Source organism: Nyctereutes procyonoides, unplaced genomic scaffold, assembly GCF_905146905.1.
Source record: "Nyctereutes procyonoides isolate TBG_1078 unplaced genomic scaffold, NYPRO_anot_genome, whole genome shotgun sequence".
In the NCBI taxonomy this organism is placed as follows: domain Eukaryota; kingdom Metazoa; phylum Chordata; class Mammalia; order Carnivora; family Canidae; genus Nyctereutes; species Nyctereutes procyonoides.
Window position 1 is genome coordinate 38005975 of NW_026575046.1, and position 17468 is coordinate 38023442.

General features: G+C 41.9%; 1 protein-coding gene across 4 annotated transcripts in view; it reads right to left on the reverse strand.

The window, feature by feature from the left end:
• The window catches only part of ATP10B (ATPase phospholipid transporting 10B (putative)), a 311023-nt gene that overhangs the window by 25475 nt on the left and 268080 nt on the right, over positions 1-17468 (reverse strand). For all 4 annotated transcript variants that reach the window (XM_055325826.1, XM_055325828.1, XM_055325830.1 and 1 more), the window contains 6 exons: positions 16647-16838; positions 14855-15455; positions 12142-12251; positions 10090-10216; positions 6826-7010; positions 2038-2359 (listed from right to left, as the gene is read on the reverse strand). In XM_055325826.1, coding sequence (XP_055181801.1) covers positions 2038-2359; positions 6826-7010; positions 10090-10216; positions 12142-12251; positions 14855-15455; positions 16647-16838 — 1537 coding nt within the window. The remainder of the gene's footprint in view (positions 1-2037; positions 2360-6825; positions 7011-10089; positions 10217-12141; positions 12252-14854; positions 15456-16646; positions 16839-17468) is intronic.

Consider the following 17468-nt stretch of genomic DNA (forward strand, 5'->3'; position numbering starts at 1 on the left):
TAGAAAGTCCTATATCTTTACTGTCTAATATGGAAAGCACTAGCTCCATGTGAAGATTGAAATGCAGCTGGTGAAATTCTATTTAAGTTTCAATACCTACATATAGCTAGGTGGCAACCATTTTGGACCGCACAACTCTATACAGTGAGGCTTTTCTTACAAACCTGGCTTTTCCCAAAGCTTTAACTTTCAGACTAGAGATTAGCAAACTCTTTCTATAAGGGGCCAGATAGTAAATATTTTAGACTCTGTGGGCCAAGAAGCAAAATTGAACAACTGTTCTTGCTGAGAGGCGAATAGTCTTACAGGTTTTACAGTTAAAAACAAAAATCATTCTTAGTATCTCTGCAAAAACATGTAGTAGGCTGGATTCAGCCTGGTGGCCATGGTTTGTGGACTGCATTGCCTTCATTCTTCTCCTGGCCCCCCTCTTTTTCCAGGAGGGAATTATAGAAGGGAATTAAATATGTATTAGATAACAGAGAATATGGAGGGGAGAGAATTTTCTTCTCTTAATTATTTGGAAATGAAATTAATCCTAAATATGTTGTCATTTTAAGTAGCCATTATTTTTATAATGATTTTTTTTCATGATAGTGTAGCAGTACATTGTTTTTATCTTCCCCATGGAGAACAAATCCACCCTTTAACCTCTTCTGTTAGCAAACCAGTGGAAGTAGAGGTGTGGAATCATGCCATTGCTCACCCTGCTGGTTTTGTTTCTGTGGCAGTAGAGCCAATTTCTTACCTCAGGGAGTCAGTCCTGGGCTGTTGCTTTGTGTGTGTCTAAAGTTTTGAAGAGGATAATTCAGGGAATAAAATGTATTGCAGGGAATAAAATTAGGATGCAGTTGCTAAAGCTTTGCACCTTGTATTCTTTCTGCCCACTCCCTCATTTTTTTTTTAATTTGAATTGCTTTTACCTGAAATCAGGAGAAAATGGGGCATAAATAGGCTTCTTAATTTGAAATGCCAGGAAGGAGAATCTCTTTCCATGTCTGTGTAGGAAGGATAGAACCATCTGTAGGAATATCCCTAAATGAATGTAGTATTTACTATGTGCTTGGTATGTGCAAGGCACAGACAAAATGGTAAGACTAATATGGTATCTCTATTCAAGAAACTCATGATCTACTGAGCAGACCCTTGCAGAAAGCATACCATTGCTCTGCAGCTCTGAGGTCTGTGTCCTGTAGGCATTCTCAGAGAGAAGGAAGGTTAGGTGGGATTGGAAGAAGGGGTGTTTTAATGGAAAATTGCTTGTGCAAAAGCCTAGGAGTGAGAAAGATAGGACAAAGCTCCATTACCATGGAGAATGGTAAGCAGTTCCATTTGGTTAGATCATAGAGTGCCAAATGTTGGGGAATGGATGGTAGCTCTGATGAAGGATGTGGCTAGAAAGAGACCAGATCATGAATATTCTAATAAACCAGAATTTGCTTGTTCCTGGAAGGTTTGATGTAAGCACAGTTTTTATTTCTCTGCCTTAACCATGATTAAAGTTTAGTCCCCTATGAGGAATTTTTTATCAACAGAGAGGTCAGCATTTGTTGACAGCTGGGTCTTATATTTAGGAATGAACATATGGGGCAGGCTCAACTTCCATAATCTCCCCACCAGCCATCAACACTCAGCAGAATATCAAATCCACAAATACCTGAGGTTTATATTATGCCCTGTGTTAAGTATCAAAAGGGAAATAGTCTATACCCCAGAATGGGGTTGGCCTGTGTGTATATTACTGAGTTATGTGAATGTCACGAATTTGAACCTCCTTTTGGCTTGAACCTCCATTCAAGTCCTAATTTTTCCTTAGTGACCTGCTAATTCTGAGAACTTTCATTCACTCTTTCACTCTACTTAGCCTCTGCTTCACCTCCTGCCTGCCACATCTTGGCTGTCACTTTGAATTCTCTTAGTCTAAGTGATTCTCAGCCTGGGTATCTTGATTTTGATATGTGACCTTCCCACCTCTGGTCTATGCTTCTCGTCAGATCAGCTTCACAAGCTGCACCCACATCTCGGAATGATGGATACCTATGGAAAGGGTCATGACGCTCAACTTGTCTCGCACCAGCTTGACTATCATACTCTTCTGGAGTGGGGTGGAGCGGCAGCATAGGACAGACCGGCAATACTGAGTCAACTCCAAAAATTTCATCTCCAGCTTTCCCTGGAAAATGGCATTTAATGTCTTCCCATCAATGACCAATCCAACTTCTGGAACTGCAGCTCTTGAGGTGGGGGGTAGTGTCTTGGAAGGTAGACAGAACCCAAAGAACTTGCGGTCTGGCTTCTGTGGTCCATGAAATTGCTTTACTTCTTCCAGTGCACAGTTGAGGATGGATTCGCAGGTTTCCTATTGAGTTAGAATAATAAATATGGTATTAATAAGCAACAGTGAAAATGCAGGTTAAAAATCTCACTTTATCCTTTAGTAAAATAGCTAATGAAACTCTACCATCATAGAGGTTACCCAGGAATCATTCTTTGATTTTTACATTTCTCTGCAATATTTAAAAAAGCATCAAAGCAATATTAATTTGGAAGGAAGTTAATGGCAAAATAGAGACTGTTAGAGAATGGGAGTGGAAGTAGCTTAGCAAGATGGTGACAGATACAGGGATAGTATAAGCTAATAAATAACATGAATGTGATGATAAATAATGACAATATGTCAGGATGGTTTAGTGCTTTCTTTTTCTCACAAGTCCTTTCAGTTCTCCATAGGAAATTGGGTGATGAAGGAATTGAAACTGAAATTATTAGTAACTTGCCCTAGCTTATCCAACTTACTAGGTGAGGTAGATCATTACTACTTCAATTACAGCTTCTTAATTGAAAAAATACATTGTGTGTTTATCTGTTAGTATGAATGTGTTGGTCTTATTGGTTAAAACTGACTACAAATGTGAACATCTTATTGATGTAAAGACTTCTTATGGATTTTTTCTGATTACCTTGAAACAAAGTGAAGAACTTATTTGCTCTTATCAATTTTCCTTTTTTACTTTTGACTGTATCAGAGATAAAGTCACATTTTGGTTCTAAATATATCCTCAGTACCTTTTTAGATTTTGCAACATTACTTTCAAATAAAGGTAGAGAAAAGTTGTGGCAGTAAATTGTATTATCAATTTTAATAGCATTGTTTTGTTCACATGATCTTCATTTAGCAGTGTTCTTTTATCCATGGCAAGGATGATGATTTTCATTTACTGTTGTGCTAAAAAAAATTCTTCTAAAAATACATTTAGTGCATTTGAACTAACACTTTGAACTAAGTGTTCAAAGTCTGTCAATTTAAATGAAATTGTTAAAAAACAGTAAGGTAACATGCAGATTTAGGCAAACATTGTGAAGATTGTTCTTATATGATATACTTGGGGACCATTAATCTAGAAGCTTCTGAGAATATTTGGAGTCCTTTATTCTGGTAGAGTAGAACTGCAGTTAATCATCCTTGAGTCTTCCTTTAGGGAATGCTAAATTGAGTGTTGCAAGCAATAGGGTACACCCAGAACTAAAGGGGTGACAGGAAGTAGTTCCAGGAGTGGGTGGTTATGCCTGAAGCACTTATCTGGGAAAGAGATCAAGACAGTCCTTGCTGTGAGTTGGGGCCGGCACAAATTATATAAATTCCTTCAACATATGGCTGCAGGAAGTCACTGTAGATATAAGTTTAAAAATTAAATCTCTGAATTTACTTATTTCAAAGTGTGATATAATAACCATAATAGGGATCCCTGGGTGGCGCAGCGGTTTGGCGCCTGCCTTTGGCCCAGGGCACGATCCTGGAGACCTGGGATCGAATCCCACGTCAGGCTCCCGGTGCGTGGAGCCTGCCTCTCCCTCTGCCTGTGTCTCTGCCTCTCTCTCTCTCTCTCTCTCTCTCTCTCTCTCTGTGACTATCATAAATAAATTTAAAAAAATTAAAAAAATAACCATAATAATTGCCATTCATTTAACCTTTAGTATATGCCAGGTACTGTAGTAGGGAGCCTCTAAGATGGTTCTCAATGATCCCTTCCCTCCTGGAATGCATGCCCCTGTGCAATCCTTCCCCTTGGATGTGAGCCACATCTATCAATTCCTTTCTAATGTAGAGAATTCTGCAAAAGTGATGGCATGTCACTTCCCATGTTAGCTTACAAAAAGACTATGGCTTCCAATTTGGCACTATTTTCCCTTTCTCTTGGATGGCTTGCTGTGGGAGAAAGCAGCTACCATATTGTGAAGCAGCTCTACAGAGAGGCCCATGTGGTGAGGAACTGAAGTTTGCCAGCAATCATTTCTGTGAGCTTGGAAGAAGGCCTTCTCTCCATGCCCAAACAACTCACCAGTTGAGCCTTCAGATGAACCCACAGCCCTGACTGACAGCTTGACTGCAACCTCCAGTAAGACCTTGATCCAGAGGTACTCAGCTATGCTGCCTCTGGACTCCTAACCCACAGAAACTGTGGGACAGTAAATGTTGGTTGTTTTTAGCCACTAAATTTTGGAGTAATTTGTTAACTAACACAAATACTGTGCTAATAAGTATTTTTCTTCTATGATCTTATTTAATCTTCCCAATAGAAATAACATTTTCTAATTCCTATTTTACATATGAAGGGAATGAAGTTCAGGGAGGTATGGTACCTGGACCATATTTAGTTTTCAACATATGTTACTAATAGTGATAATAATCATTGCTGTTATTAGTTTCTATTTAATACTCTAATCCCTTCTAAATTCCTTGATAGACCAGCACTTTCAGTGATGGGTTAGTAATTCTCTCGTTTTATGACTGTGAACCCTGAGGTCTAGAGAGTTCCCATAACGTGCTTATAGCTTTAAGATACATAACAAAGAAACAGTAGACCTAAATCAATATATATTGAATTAGGCAGACTAAAACCCTTGGAGGAGATATTCACTGAATACATAATTACATTAAACTAGAGTTTAAGTAAACCTGAGATTTGGAATGAATTTCCCCAGTTTCTGGCTTAACATATCCATGTAGCCACCATTTTTTCCCAGTTCAAGGTGTGGACAGGGCCTAACATTCAGGTACCATCTGAGAGGATCCCAGATGACTTTAAATGAGTCAACAGTGACTGAACAAAACATGAAATGTGACCCACTATTCCTTAGGAATGTTGGCTAATTAATTGCTAAACATTCAGCTTCCTAGAAGAATGCATTTAACAGAAAACACAAAAGCCTACTCTATCCATCTTGGGCTGACTGACTCACAAGTTTGCCCCTGTCCTCCTTCTGGAATCACCTGGAGTGAAATAATCATTGCAAATAGAATTTCCATTGCAAGCAGGGCAAGTCAGATATCAATGTTATTACAGGGATCAAGTACTCAAGCAAGCAGCAAATTACTTTCTTTCCTAAGCATAATATTAATGCCAAAGATTTCCCCAAGATTATTTTCATTTTGAAAATTCATTGGGTCTTAATCTAATCACAGCATAATCTGTGCACCTGACAAGAAAGTGATTTTTCCAATTCTTAAAAAGAGCCTCAGTCACTTTTCATAGTATATACTATTTTTTAAAAAAATATGTGGTTTCTTTACAAAATAAAAACCAGATTTAACCCTCCCACGTGAGTGGGTCAGTGGTTGAGCATATGCCTTTAGCTCAAGTCATGATCCCAGGGTCCTGGGATCAAGTCCTGTATTGGGCTCCCTGCAGGAAGCCTGCTTCTCCCTCTGCCTATGTCTGTGCCCCTCTCTATGTATTTCTCATGAATAAATAAATAAAACCTTTAAAACAAGCAAGCAAAACAAAACAAAATCCTCCTGGGTCCAATCAGTCTTAAGCAAAACCAAGGGAGTGAGGTTCCAGCATCTTTTCTACCTCCTTTTTCTGTACTGTTCTTTTCCATCTTCCTCCTTCTCTATTCCTTTCCTTATGGTACACCTAGGTCTCCCAGTGCCCTTCTCCCACCGCCTCTCTAATACAGAGCTTTTCCTGCTTGCTTCCTCTTGGTAGGAGCATACATCTCAAAGTCTACTTCCCATATTCATCAGCCAAGATGTTGGAACTTCGCTTTCTGCAGTTTGCATTGTGAAAATAGATTTCTTCTCCTAAATATAAAATTGTATTATAACTTTGAATACTCTTCTTCAGACTTTACACAGCCCTCTCTCCAAACCCCATCCCCTGCCACCCACAACCTACTGGGGGTTGAAAATTGCAGTTTTAGGACTCTGCTCTCTCTCTCTCTCTCTCTCTCTCTCTCTCTCACTCACTCTTCCATCCCAACAAAACATACTGGTCTCATGAATCATTCCCTTCAGTTTTATTCTGTGGCAAACCAGTTTGACATATGAATTGGAGCTGAAATTTTAAGCTCAGAATTGTTTCAATTTAAGTACAGCTTTTTCAATGGGAGAGTTAGTCCCAAGTATAAGAAACTGACAATTGGGGTTCTGTGAGCAAATAATATGGAATAATGCAGATAGCACTGGCCTAGGAGAAGAACCGTGTTCTAGACCTAGTTCTGTCAGAAACTACCAGGGTGATCCTGGACAAGGGCCTTAGTCTCAAGGGTTTTTAGTTTTCTCATTGTAAAATGTGGAGATTGGGTCAAGGGGTGGAATTTGGAAGATCAAAACTTTCTAACATGTACTACCAGATGTAATATACTCAAACTGGTCAATGATGCATGGGGATGAGGTGGATGACTTTCGGGGGCCTCTGAGCACCAAAGTTCAGTGATATTTTGGGGGTAGAGGTGCTTCACCTGTGTACCCAAATCCCACCCATAAGCCTATTTCTTATTGGCTTAAGGGCTGTTCTGCATTGGTCTCTACTTTGGCGTCACCTGACTTTCTGTATTAATGGAGTAAACAGTGTCAGCCTGATCTAACAATCTGCAGGAATAGGCGATATTGATTGCTGTCTCCTGCTTATCTCCAGTCAAGACCCAGAGCTGGATCCCAGCTTCCCGCAGAGCCGCAATTGTGTCTGGAACCCCTTCTTGTAGCCGGTCTTCGATTCCAGTGGCTCCTGGAGTGATCAAAGACACCAGAGCTTACAATTAGAGTGAAAAACTGCCTAAGGTCCCTAAAACTCTAACAAGCTAAACACTGATTATTAAATATTCCCATGTTCTAGGCTATGCTAAGCACCTAGGTAGGGTACCGCAGTGAAATGGAGCTGGTCTCTAACCTCTTGCAGCTCAAAAGCTGTTGAAAAAGGATTTATATCTGAACGATATGAGAAGAAAAGCGCAGGGTGCCAGCTGAACATATGTTAAGAGACCTGAACTTCAGCTATAAAGTCAGGGATGGGGACGCCTGGGTGGCTCAGTGGTTGAACGTCTGCCTTCAGCTCAGGGGGTGATCCCATAGTTCTGGGATTGAGTCCCACATGGGGCTCCGTGCGAGGAGCCTGCTTCTTCCTCTGCCTATGTCTCTGCCTTCTCTCTGTGTCTCTCATGAATAAATAAATCAAATCTTCAAAAAAAAAAAAAAAGTCAGGGATGACCTTGTTAGGAAGTGCCATTTGAGCTCAGACCCAGAAGATAAGGCTGAGAAGTGGCAAAGGAGGATAGTTCCAGGTCAAGGATGAGCATGTATGAAAGCCCAGAGGTCAGGGTAGAAGAAGGTACAGAAAGGGAGGCAGAGTGGGGTGAGAGATGGGGCCAGGAAGGGATGTAAGGCTGCTGGATCATGCAGAGCCTTGTGAGGGCATTATAGGATTTGGAATTTATTTGGTAGACAGAAAAACTATTAAGGGGAGTTAAGTTGGAGAGTGACAGGATCAGTTTTGAGTTTTAAGAGGATCATTCTAGAGAATGGACAGGAGATTGGGGGAAGCAGGATGAGATTAGAGGCTGAGCAGGGGTATGGAGGAGTAGCCTAGGGGGTGGGCCTAGCAGCTAGGAATGGAGAGAAGTGGAGACACTTTGCTCTGTAACAGCTCATGGCAGAAGAGGCACTCAGGTTTTTGATGATATTCTTGGAATTAAATATGCAGACTCTATAATTTTTGAATGATCTCAAGCTTTGCACCAACCCTGATGAATGTATACCCAAATATCAAATAGTTGCTAAATGATTAAGCATAAATTAATCTGCATTTAAATTGAGATTCACTTCAGACAACAGACTAATGGCTACCCATTTTACTCTGGGCAGGAGCAAGGCATTTCATTTCTTTTAATAATCCCTAGTGACAATAGGCTGGCAAAGCAGTTACACTGGGTGCATATTGAAAAGATCATTTAATAGTGTGGGACCTAGAGTGAATGCAATGCAGCTTTAGTGGCACAGCAGATTCTTGGTGGTAAGATGAAGTCTCTTCCCAGCCCCAATTCTCTTTATCCCAAGCCACCTTGAGGGAACAAAAATAATGACTCTATCCTGAAATGTGCCTCTTTTGTACTGTAGGCCCAAATGTGCAGATAAACAACCCCATGAAAAGTGATGATTCAGTCCTTGTTTTTCCCTCTAAGGGTTAGCCTGGAAGGTGAGATTTTGAAGCTGATTTATATTACAGGGAAGCAGAGTGAAGGAGAAAAAAAGGAAAAACACATTTGTGTGAAAGGAAAAATGAAGCAGAAAGGTTGTGAAAGTCTTTCCCAGCAAGGGAAGCCAAAAGATCCTGATAAGCATGTTTTCTTTCATGCAGAATCAGCTGAGGAGCACTTCTCACTGAGACCAGAGTGCTCCCCCCAAACAAAAGCAACCTCAAGGGGGTCAGGGGGGAGTCATGTGCCCTAATGGGATGACATTCTGTGGCCTTGTGTGTAGATAGAGCTGTCTGGTCTGGCTACCCTCTGGTTCCTGTTAAAATAGGTTCTCATGGGCAACTTTCAGAGGGGCTTTGGGAGGCAGCAGGCAAAGGCCCTGGAGTCAAAACACAGGGGAAACATCTCCCCCTGTTTGCCACCCTTCCTGCTGAATCTTGCTGCTACCTTTAATACATAAAGGCATCACCGTCTTCTTACAGCAACCCTGGTTCTTTCCCCTTGTACCACTGCCTGTCTGAAAGCTTGGAGCAGTGTGATTTATATGCAGAAGAAGCTAGAGCTCAGGGGAGTGAGGGGATGGGTCCCTGAGCACACAGCACAAGACCAAGATTTGGCCCTCATCCCCAGCTCAGCATTGCCTCCCAAAATGAAAGAAGTCTTTAGCCATTTAGTCAGCATGGCATGCATCAGGTTTTGCCTTTTCCAGATTTTGCTCCCAGCTGTGAGGTGATTAACCCTGATAAACAAAGCCTCCTCCATCTCTCTGGGTAATGCTTTACCTCTTACAGAAACAGCACTTTCTCTTAGCTGGTCTCCCTGCTTCTCATCATTACCTTGGCGTATGAACTGAACTTCCATACAGCAGCAGCCATAGTTATTTTTGTAAAGCATGAGTCTATTCCTGCTTTTACTCCCTTCTCTTTAAACTGTTAGCATATGATTTATGTGTCCTTCATAACCTGTATCATTCTGAGCTTTCCACCCTCATATCATTTCTCTTCTACACTCTGTGGTCCAGCCACAGCGGACCTTGGGGTCCAGGCTATCTAGGCTGTCTCCTGTCTAGTTCTTCATTTGGGCCCCTCCCTCTGCCTGAAAACTGTGTTTGACCAGTTCCTCTGCTCTGCTCAGTTCCTTCCTTCCAGCACTCTCTTTGGCCCCAGGCTAGGTCAGCACCTTCTACTTGGGCTCCTATACCACAGGCAAATCTTCCAGCTCAGGCCTCATCACACTTGGTTGAAATTCTTGTTAATCATCTAGTTTCCAGCTCTGAGAGGATAGAGCTTATGACTCTTGTTCCTTTCCCAGTGCCTAGCATGCTATTTGGCACATAGTAGGTGCACAATAAACAGTTGAATAAATGGAGGAGAAGCAACCTAGGCTTCATCCAGAAGGAAGTATAGGAAAGTTCGTGGGCATCCTCAGGAAGTGGCTTGTCAAGTCTGGGTTGGATACCGGCACCATTGCACCAAATACCTGGAAGGGCACTCCAGGGAAGGCTCCTAATTGAGACACATGTGCAGCAATGTCAGAGTCATGGCCAAGAACTCCCTCTCCAGCTTGTAGCATTCATTTTTTTTTTAAATTTAGTGATGACTTATTTTTAGCTACCGAGTAAGGTGAGTTGATTCTCCAGATGCTGTGCAGTCTCCATTAGAAGCTCATCTCGATTGTCGAGGGATGACTCTGCCTCATACCGGAAACTGGCCCATCGCTGGAAGTCATCTTCGCTTATGACCTGCAGGACAGGAAGAGGCTCTTTCCCAATGCAGGGTGAATCCCACCCCATTCTTATATGTTGGGCATCCTATAGGCCTGTTTGAGCTTCCCTATTCCCTAGACAATTATTTCTTCTCAATGTTTTTTTTTTTTTGAATGCACAAATCAATGAAAGATTGATCCTCGTGTTCCATGATCACCATTAAGCCCCTGCTGTGCTCTAGGCACTGGAAGTATAGCAGTGATCAAGACAGACAAGATTCCTGCATGGCTGGACTTACGTGCTAGTGGAGGTTGAGAGACATTTATTCAAATAAATTATTTAAAAGGACAGATAATTTTAAGGGGTTCTTTACAGAAAACAGAGATGGTGACATGATGGAGTGTGACTAGATAGGAGAAAGCTGGAGGGTTATTTCATTTGCATCTTCAGTTCTCTTAGACAAAGTGACATGCAAGTTGAGATCCAATGATGAGAAGGGATCAGTCATGGAGGGGGGCAAATGCAAAGGCCATGAAACAGCATGAACTCCGCTTTCTTTCTGTTCAGTTGAACAAACCATTTGGCTTAGGGATGGAGAGCCAGATAGAGAGGAAGCAGCAGTGAGGCTGGGAAGGTAAACAGCGATCAGATCTTACATAGCTTGGTAGACTATCCCACTCAATAACTGGAAGAATCCAACTGGAGGGCAAATCTTCCTCCCTGGGAGTCATAGCATGTTTAGATGCCTCTGTTGGCATCACATGCATTACTGTCTCTTATAAACAAATTATTCTTTTGTTCAACAATCAGATATTCCTTGATTTTTCTTCTGCACATGGCACTATGGGGAAAACCAAGGAACACAGCTAGGCCCTTGCTCTTGAGGAATTCATAATCTCATTAGAGGAAGCAAAACAGGCACAAATAATTTCAATGGAAAATAGAAGGTGGTAAGGATATAATTACAATTTATGGAATAGTAAGCACTGGTCACTGTCTCAGGCACTGTATGTATGTATATGTGTTACTTTAGTTAATTTCCATGACAACTGTATAAGGTAGGGAGCATTAGTACCAGTTTATAGATAAGAAAATCCCAAACTCAGAGAGGTGAAGAAACTTTCCCAAGGTCACACAACGGGCAAGTGGTGAGACTGGGACTTGTATCCAGGTAGGTCTGAGTATAAAGTGGGTGCTCTTAAACTTTCTTGCACTAAGCATCATAAAAGAGATGAAGACCTCTGGGGATTTATAGAGAAGAAACCACGTTTAGTCATCTAGAAGTGCATGTCATCATAGCTCCCCTATCTGATTTTAGGTGCCTCATTAGATGCCCCTACTCTGAGATTCATATCTCTTTGCCTGCCTCCCTGGCAGGGGCTGCAAAGTCAAAGGGTTGCAAGGTGAGAGGTGGGTGATTACATGACTATAGCTGGACCAAGGTCAATACAACAGGGAAGGTAGGTCTGTCACCAATTGCAGAACACAGGAGAATATATACGCTTCATTAAAAGGACCAGCCACTACAAGGCTCTAGCCATTAGTGGCTGTTCAAGAACTGAGACCTTGTTCATTAGATCCTCTAAATTTTTAAGAGAAACCAGAAATACTGATTTTTGTGATCACATATCTCCCAAATTTCATTCTAGGCAAAAAAATGCAAAATTTAAAAAGCTACTTTGAGGGTAAAATTATAACATTGAAAACTCTTTTATGAGTTATGGGTTACCAAGTATATGTACATATAATGAAAAACAGAGAACAACAAAGCCACGCTGATATGGAACCTTGCTATTTAGAGTTCTGCCCCAGTAAAACTGCCAAAATCCTGGGTCTTTGTGGTGAGTCAGAATAGCTGATTTTGAAAATATTAAAACCACCAATAGTAAGGGTCTTCTAAAAAGAAAAGACAGACTCGGGGTCGAGGCCTTATAAGTACTAAAGGAGGAATTTATTTTTACCTTCTTGGCGATGCACAGTGTTCGAAGGCCATCTCTTGCATATAAATCTAGATGCTTCTGGGTTCTGACTTGGATTTTCCTCATCTTCTTTTCCACATCCATGTCAGTTACTGTCAAATAGTCATTGTTCTCCATGAAGTCATGTACAAATGCTTGGGAATCCTTGTTTCTAACACTCTGAAACTGTGAGGAGGAATCCCCTTATAACCCACCCCAGAAACACAGAATCTCTCTTGGTTGTCATGATGTCCCAGAAGGTGAACTCTAGAAGACCTTAAATTCTCTGCTCTCTATGGGATGATCAAAAGCCTGGCTGAGAAAAGTCCTATTTAGGGAAGACAGGTTGTCTTAGATATTGATCCCAAACACATGTTTGCATCAGAATCACCCCTACTTTGGGATTCATATCTCTTTGCTTGCATCCCTGGCAGGGGCTGCAAATAATAGAGGTTCCCAGGTCCAGTTGAAGCCCTGATGAATCAGAGGACCAGAAGTCTAAATCTTTGTTGTTATCTCAGGTGTTTTCCATGTAGCCAGTTTAGCTCTGGATGACCAGTTGTTGGCTGAGTCTTAGACATACCCTCCATTATCCCCTCCATTGTCTACTTCAGTCTTTATATCAACTTAGGTCTCAAGACAGCCATAGATAAGAATCTCATTGCTAAGTTTTTCATCACATTGGGTTTTCTGAAATAGGCTTTCTTTCTGTAACAGGAAATGGCCTTAGGAAAAATATTTTTTGCATTTTCTATAAGTCTAGCATGAAAACATATTTCATTGTGTTGCTCAAAGTTCCTTTGGTGAAGTCTGATGTATTTTATTTTATCTTTTTCTCCGGAAAATCTAGTGCTTTTATCTATTAGATAAAAATAATTTTTCAGGGTCACCTGGGTGGCTCAGCGGTTGAGCGTCTGCCTTCAGTTCAGGTTGTGATCCCGGGGTCCTGGGATCGAGTCCTGCATCAGGCTCCCTGCAGGGATCCTGCTTCTCTCTCTGCCTATTCTCTGCCTCTCTCTCTCTGTGTCTCTCATGAATATATAAATAAATAAAAATCTTTAAAAACAAAAAAGAATTTTTCAGCCTCGGTTGGTGGGCATGGGGCAGGATTGATGCCATTTCCACCTCCTTCACCTAAGGTGTCACAGACATCACGAATCAGATACTGATTGCTACTGTGTGAAGCTGAGCTGGGAAAAGGCTTCAGAATCCTTTTTACTGGGGCTGGAATCTTGAGGCCCTATGTAGTAAACAGGTTTTGTGTATCTCATCTATTCCCTCCCTATGATGCAAAATTAAACATACAATTCTTTACAGTAAAATAAATATAAGGAAGTCCAACAAAGCTCTGATCTTTTCCCTGATACAATTCCAAGGCTGTTTTTATGCAATATAAAAATCCTTTAAAAAATTATCTCATTTTTCAAATACTACTTTTTCTCTGGTGCCTTAAGCACAGGCTGTGCTTATTGTGCACTATCTATAATATTTTATTTTCAAAAATGTTAGGTCCCTGAGATAAAATCCTTTTGCCTTCTACCTGTGTGACCTGGAGTTTACTTTTTTGCTTAGGCTACCAGGAGCCTCAGGATCAAACTGAATGTTCAGACACTCTAAATATATTATACCTAGGGTTATTTTCCTCCCCTCTTTTCAAAGAGTTCTCAATTTTTATAGTAATATTGTGTATGTGTCTTTTATTGGAAGCAGCTCCAAATCCATTTGGAATCAGGTGAGGAACAAATTAAAAAAAACATCTCCAGGGCAGCTTGGATGGCTGTTGCCCAGGGATAGAGTGCCGTGGTTCCCTTGACTCAGAAATACCAAATTCACTCAGTTTGCCAGAGTCTGGGGATGAAGAGACCTAATTAGCTCCCTTCCCATTCTAAACACTCATCAATCCCCATGAACCTCTTGGCTTTGATCCACAGCTGATAATGCAGAAGGCACAGGGCTGCCTGGGCAATTCTAAAGCTTGGCTGGAATCTACTATCCTGGGAGAATCATAGCCCCATAACTGTCTTCTTCTTGTTAGCAATCAGAAAGCGTCTGCACACTAATTCATGCTACTCCAAAATTGGACACTGATATGTAGGGACTTTGGAACATTTTTCTGGCTTGGCTCAAATTTATGAAAATCCATTTGGGGGAGGCTGGGGAAAAGGATGACAAAGAGGGACACCTGAGGTTTCCCAGAGCAAACTGAGCCTGGTGCAGAGTTCTGGTGGCATGGAAAGAGCTCTGAACTGAGATTCAAGGTACCTGGGCCTAGAATTTACCACTGGTTATCTGTGTACCTCTCTTAAGTCACTTCCCTCCCTGGATTCAGCTGGCTTCTCTACAAAACTAAGAGTTAGGACCACAGTGTGTTCTAGCATATATTAATGGGTGTTTTGGTAGGAAAAAATTGTGTACAGATAATCCATGTTTAAATGTTTGGAAAGGCAGAAATTGGGATAAAGTTAGAGGTTTCTCCAGTATAAGACTGCCCTAAGTCTTTAATAAGCTCATGAGCACTGTAATTCTCCAGAGCAAGGAGATGCAGAATGCAGCATGATTTAAGGAATCTCCTCTGAGGAAAGCATCTTGTGGCTTCTGTTCAAGTTAGGACCTGCTGGACTAAGTGACACTATAACCCACCCTCGTTATTCCTGTCCTGTGCTGCCTCTTAAACCAGGGAGCCCTCTTCCCGGAGCCCTGGTGAGGTGGGACTCACCGCATGCTGGGTCTTCCAGCAGGTCCATGATAACCGAGTCTGCGCCCTTCGTGTAGACGATGATCTCACCCGTCAGTGGGTGCCTCACAACCACAGACATTCTTTTCCTGACAGAGTCAAAGCCCAGGGTGCAGAGGATGTCAAAGGTGAGGCAGGTGCCCTGGGGCAAGCGCACAGTCACCTGCTCAGGTGTCCGGGACACCAGCGTGAAGCTATAGGCATGGGCTGCGTGTACCAGGGCTGCCTCATCAGGGCTCTCAGCTTCATAATAGAGCTCAGGGCTGGCCAGTCCTAGAGCTGGGGCCTCCAGAACCTTCTCGAAGGAAGCATCCAATCCAGACCCCTGGATGTCGCCCTGGTCCCATGTGCTGCTCCTATAGCCACCATCGGTGGAGTAGCCTCCACTGCACACAGAAGCATCGTCTCTCTCTTCTGAGTCTGTGGTAGGCATGTTGGCTCCCAAACTCTCCCCCAGGTCGGTATCAGAGGGTGCAGTGGATGAGAATGACTGGCTGAGGTTCAAAAGCTTCAATCTGTGGAAGAGCTGCTGAATCTTCTCCAGGGATGTCCCCAGAGCCTTGGTCAAGGGTGGCATGGTGACCTTGTAGTCAAAGAAGGGAAGTGGAACATTAACTCTCAGTGTTGGAAAAAATATTAAGCTGTTTTATGGAAGAATATGAAGCTCATTTTGTAATATATGGATTATTTGGGGGTTTCAGCAATTATGGGCAAGTCTTCTCTCCTCTGTGAGACTCAGCAAATCTGAGTCTGTCTGGCTCCAGAGATTGAACTCCTGAGCTACCTGCCAGCTAATGTCTCCTCAATAACTTGAAAACTGGAGGTTGGATGCTGTCCTTCTCAAAATGTACTTCTTTCTTTCTTGAAAGTAGAATTAATTTCTCAGATAACATTTCCTGCCTCCCAAAACTCCCTAAAATTTTGTGATAACTGTGAGTTTTCAGTGGTTGGAATGCCTTTTCAGAGTGTTTTGGGATCTAGGTATAATAATGGGAGACTCTGGTTTGGTACCTGGGTGAACCTTGTTTTCTTGATTTCATAGCTATCAGTTATAATACTCAATTATTACCACCAGTCACTCATAAGGGAGCTTGGGTGAGAGTTTGTGGATAATTGAAGATCAATCTATCTTTAGTACTGAAAAACAATTCAGAGTATAAACTTCTAAAAAATGGCCATCCAGCTGCATCATCTCTAAATTGGCAGAACTTCACCCATGGTGGTGATGATGATGATGATGATAATAATAATAATAATAACTTTATATTATTTTTCCCTCACATAAAAGCAGAGACCAGTATAATGTGATATTATCATGGAGTTGTACAGATGGTTCTGCTGTGTATCAATCATACATCCTTCTTTAAGTTGCTGAAACTCTCTGAACCACTGTGTCTTCATTTGTGAAATCTACAGACATACCTCATAGGGTTTTTGGGTTGTGATGATTAAATGATAATGCAGGTGATGTGTTTGGCATGGAGCCTGGCACAAAGCAAGTACTCAGTAAATATTAACTCTTAATACCTACCCTATAGACAGATACAGAATTTGAAAGTTATATAGAAAGCTCATATAGGACTTCTTCCATTTTATTTAAAAAATGAGGAAACTAAGGCCCAGAAAAAATAAGAAATCTGTTCAAGGTCTCACAGTGATGACATGGTGTTTCTGTGACTAGGGCTCAAGAGTCTTGTCTCTCTGTTCAGGGCTTTACTTCTTACCCCTGGATCTCCTTCCATCCCTTCCACCACCCACCCTCAGTGATACTTACCCTCTGCCTTGGCTCAGTGGTTGTGGAGACCATGACAGAGTTGCAGATGGTTAGTGCAAGGAAGAAGTCAGCAATGGAGGAGGTGGTGGAGAGGGAAGTCTTGGCAGGTTTCGTGTCTGACAATGTCTCCAACCACAGGGCAGCATCTTGCACTTTGGGCAGTAGATTTTTATCTGGAGTCACATCTTTTTCCTGAGAAAGAAATGCCTCAATGAGAATCTTTCCTGGAATGTCTGGGTGGCTCAGCAGTTAATCGTCTACCTTTGGCCCAGGGCATGATCCTGGAGTCCCGGGATCGAGTCCCACATTGGGCTCCCAACATGGAGCCTGCTTCTTTCTCTGCCTATGTCTCTGCCTCTCTGTGTCTCTCATGAATGAATAAATAAAATCTTAAAAAATCTATCTTTCCTGAAGGGACTGGGGAGGAAGGCCCCTCTAGCAGATTCTTTGTATACCTGGGGGAAGATTGATACAGTCTTCCCTGAAGTCCTGCCTCTAGGACATCTCCCCCTTCCACAGGCCTGGTCAGTGCATTCTAATGTGATTCCTCCCTTTCCCTCAAACTTGCATGTTATAGACTCTGGCACTCTTTCCCTCACAGTGGCTTCCCACCATTTGCCCTTCATTGCTGATGCTTTCAGCTAGGAGCAGAACTTTAGCCCTCAAATCTGGATTTCTGCATCAGCCTCTGAAGTGATGTTGCTGCCTCCCACCTCTGTTCTTTCTAACCTTTCATATGAATTAGCCATGCATCTTCCTAAAACATTATTTCTCTCAAAGTACTTTTGAGCTTGAAAACCTTCAGGAGATCTTCATATTTAG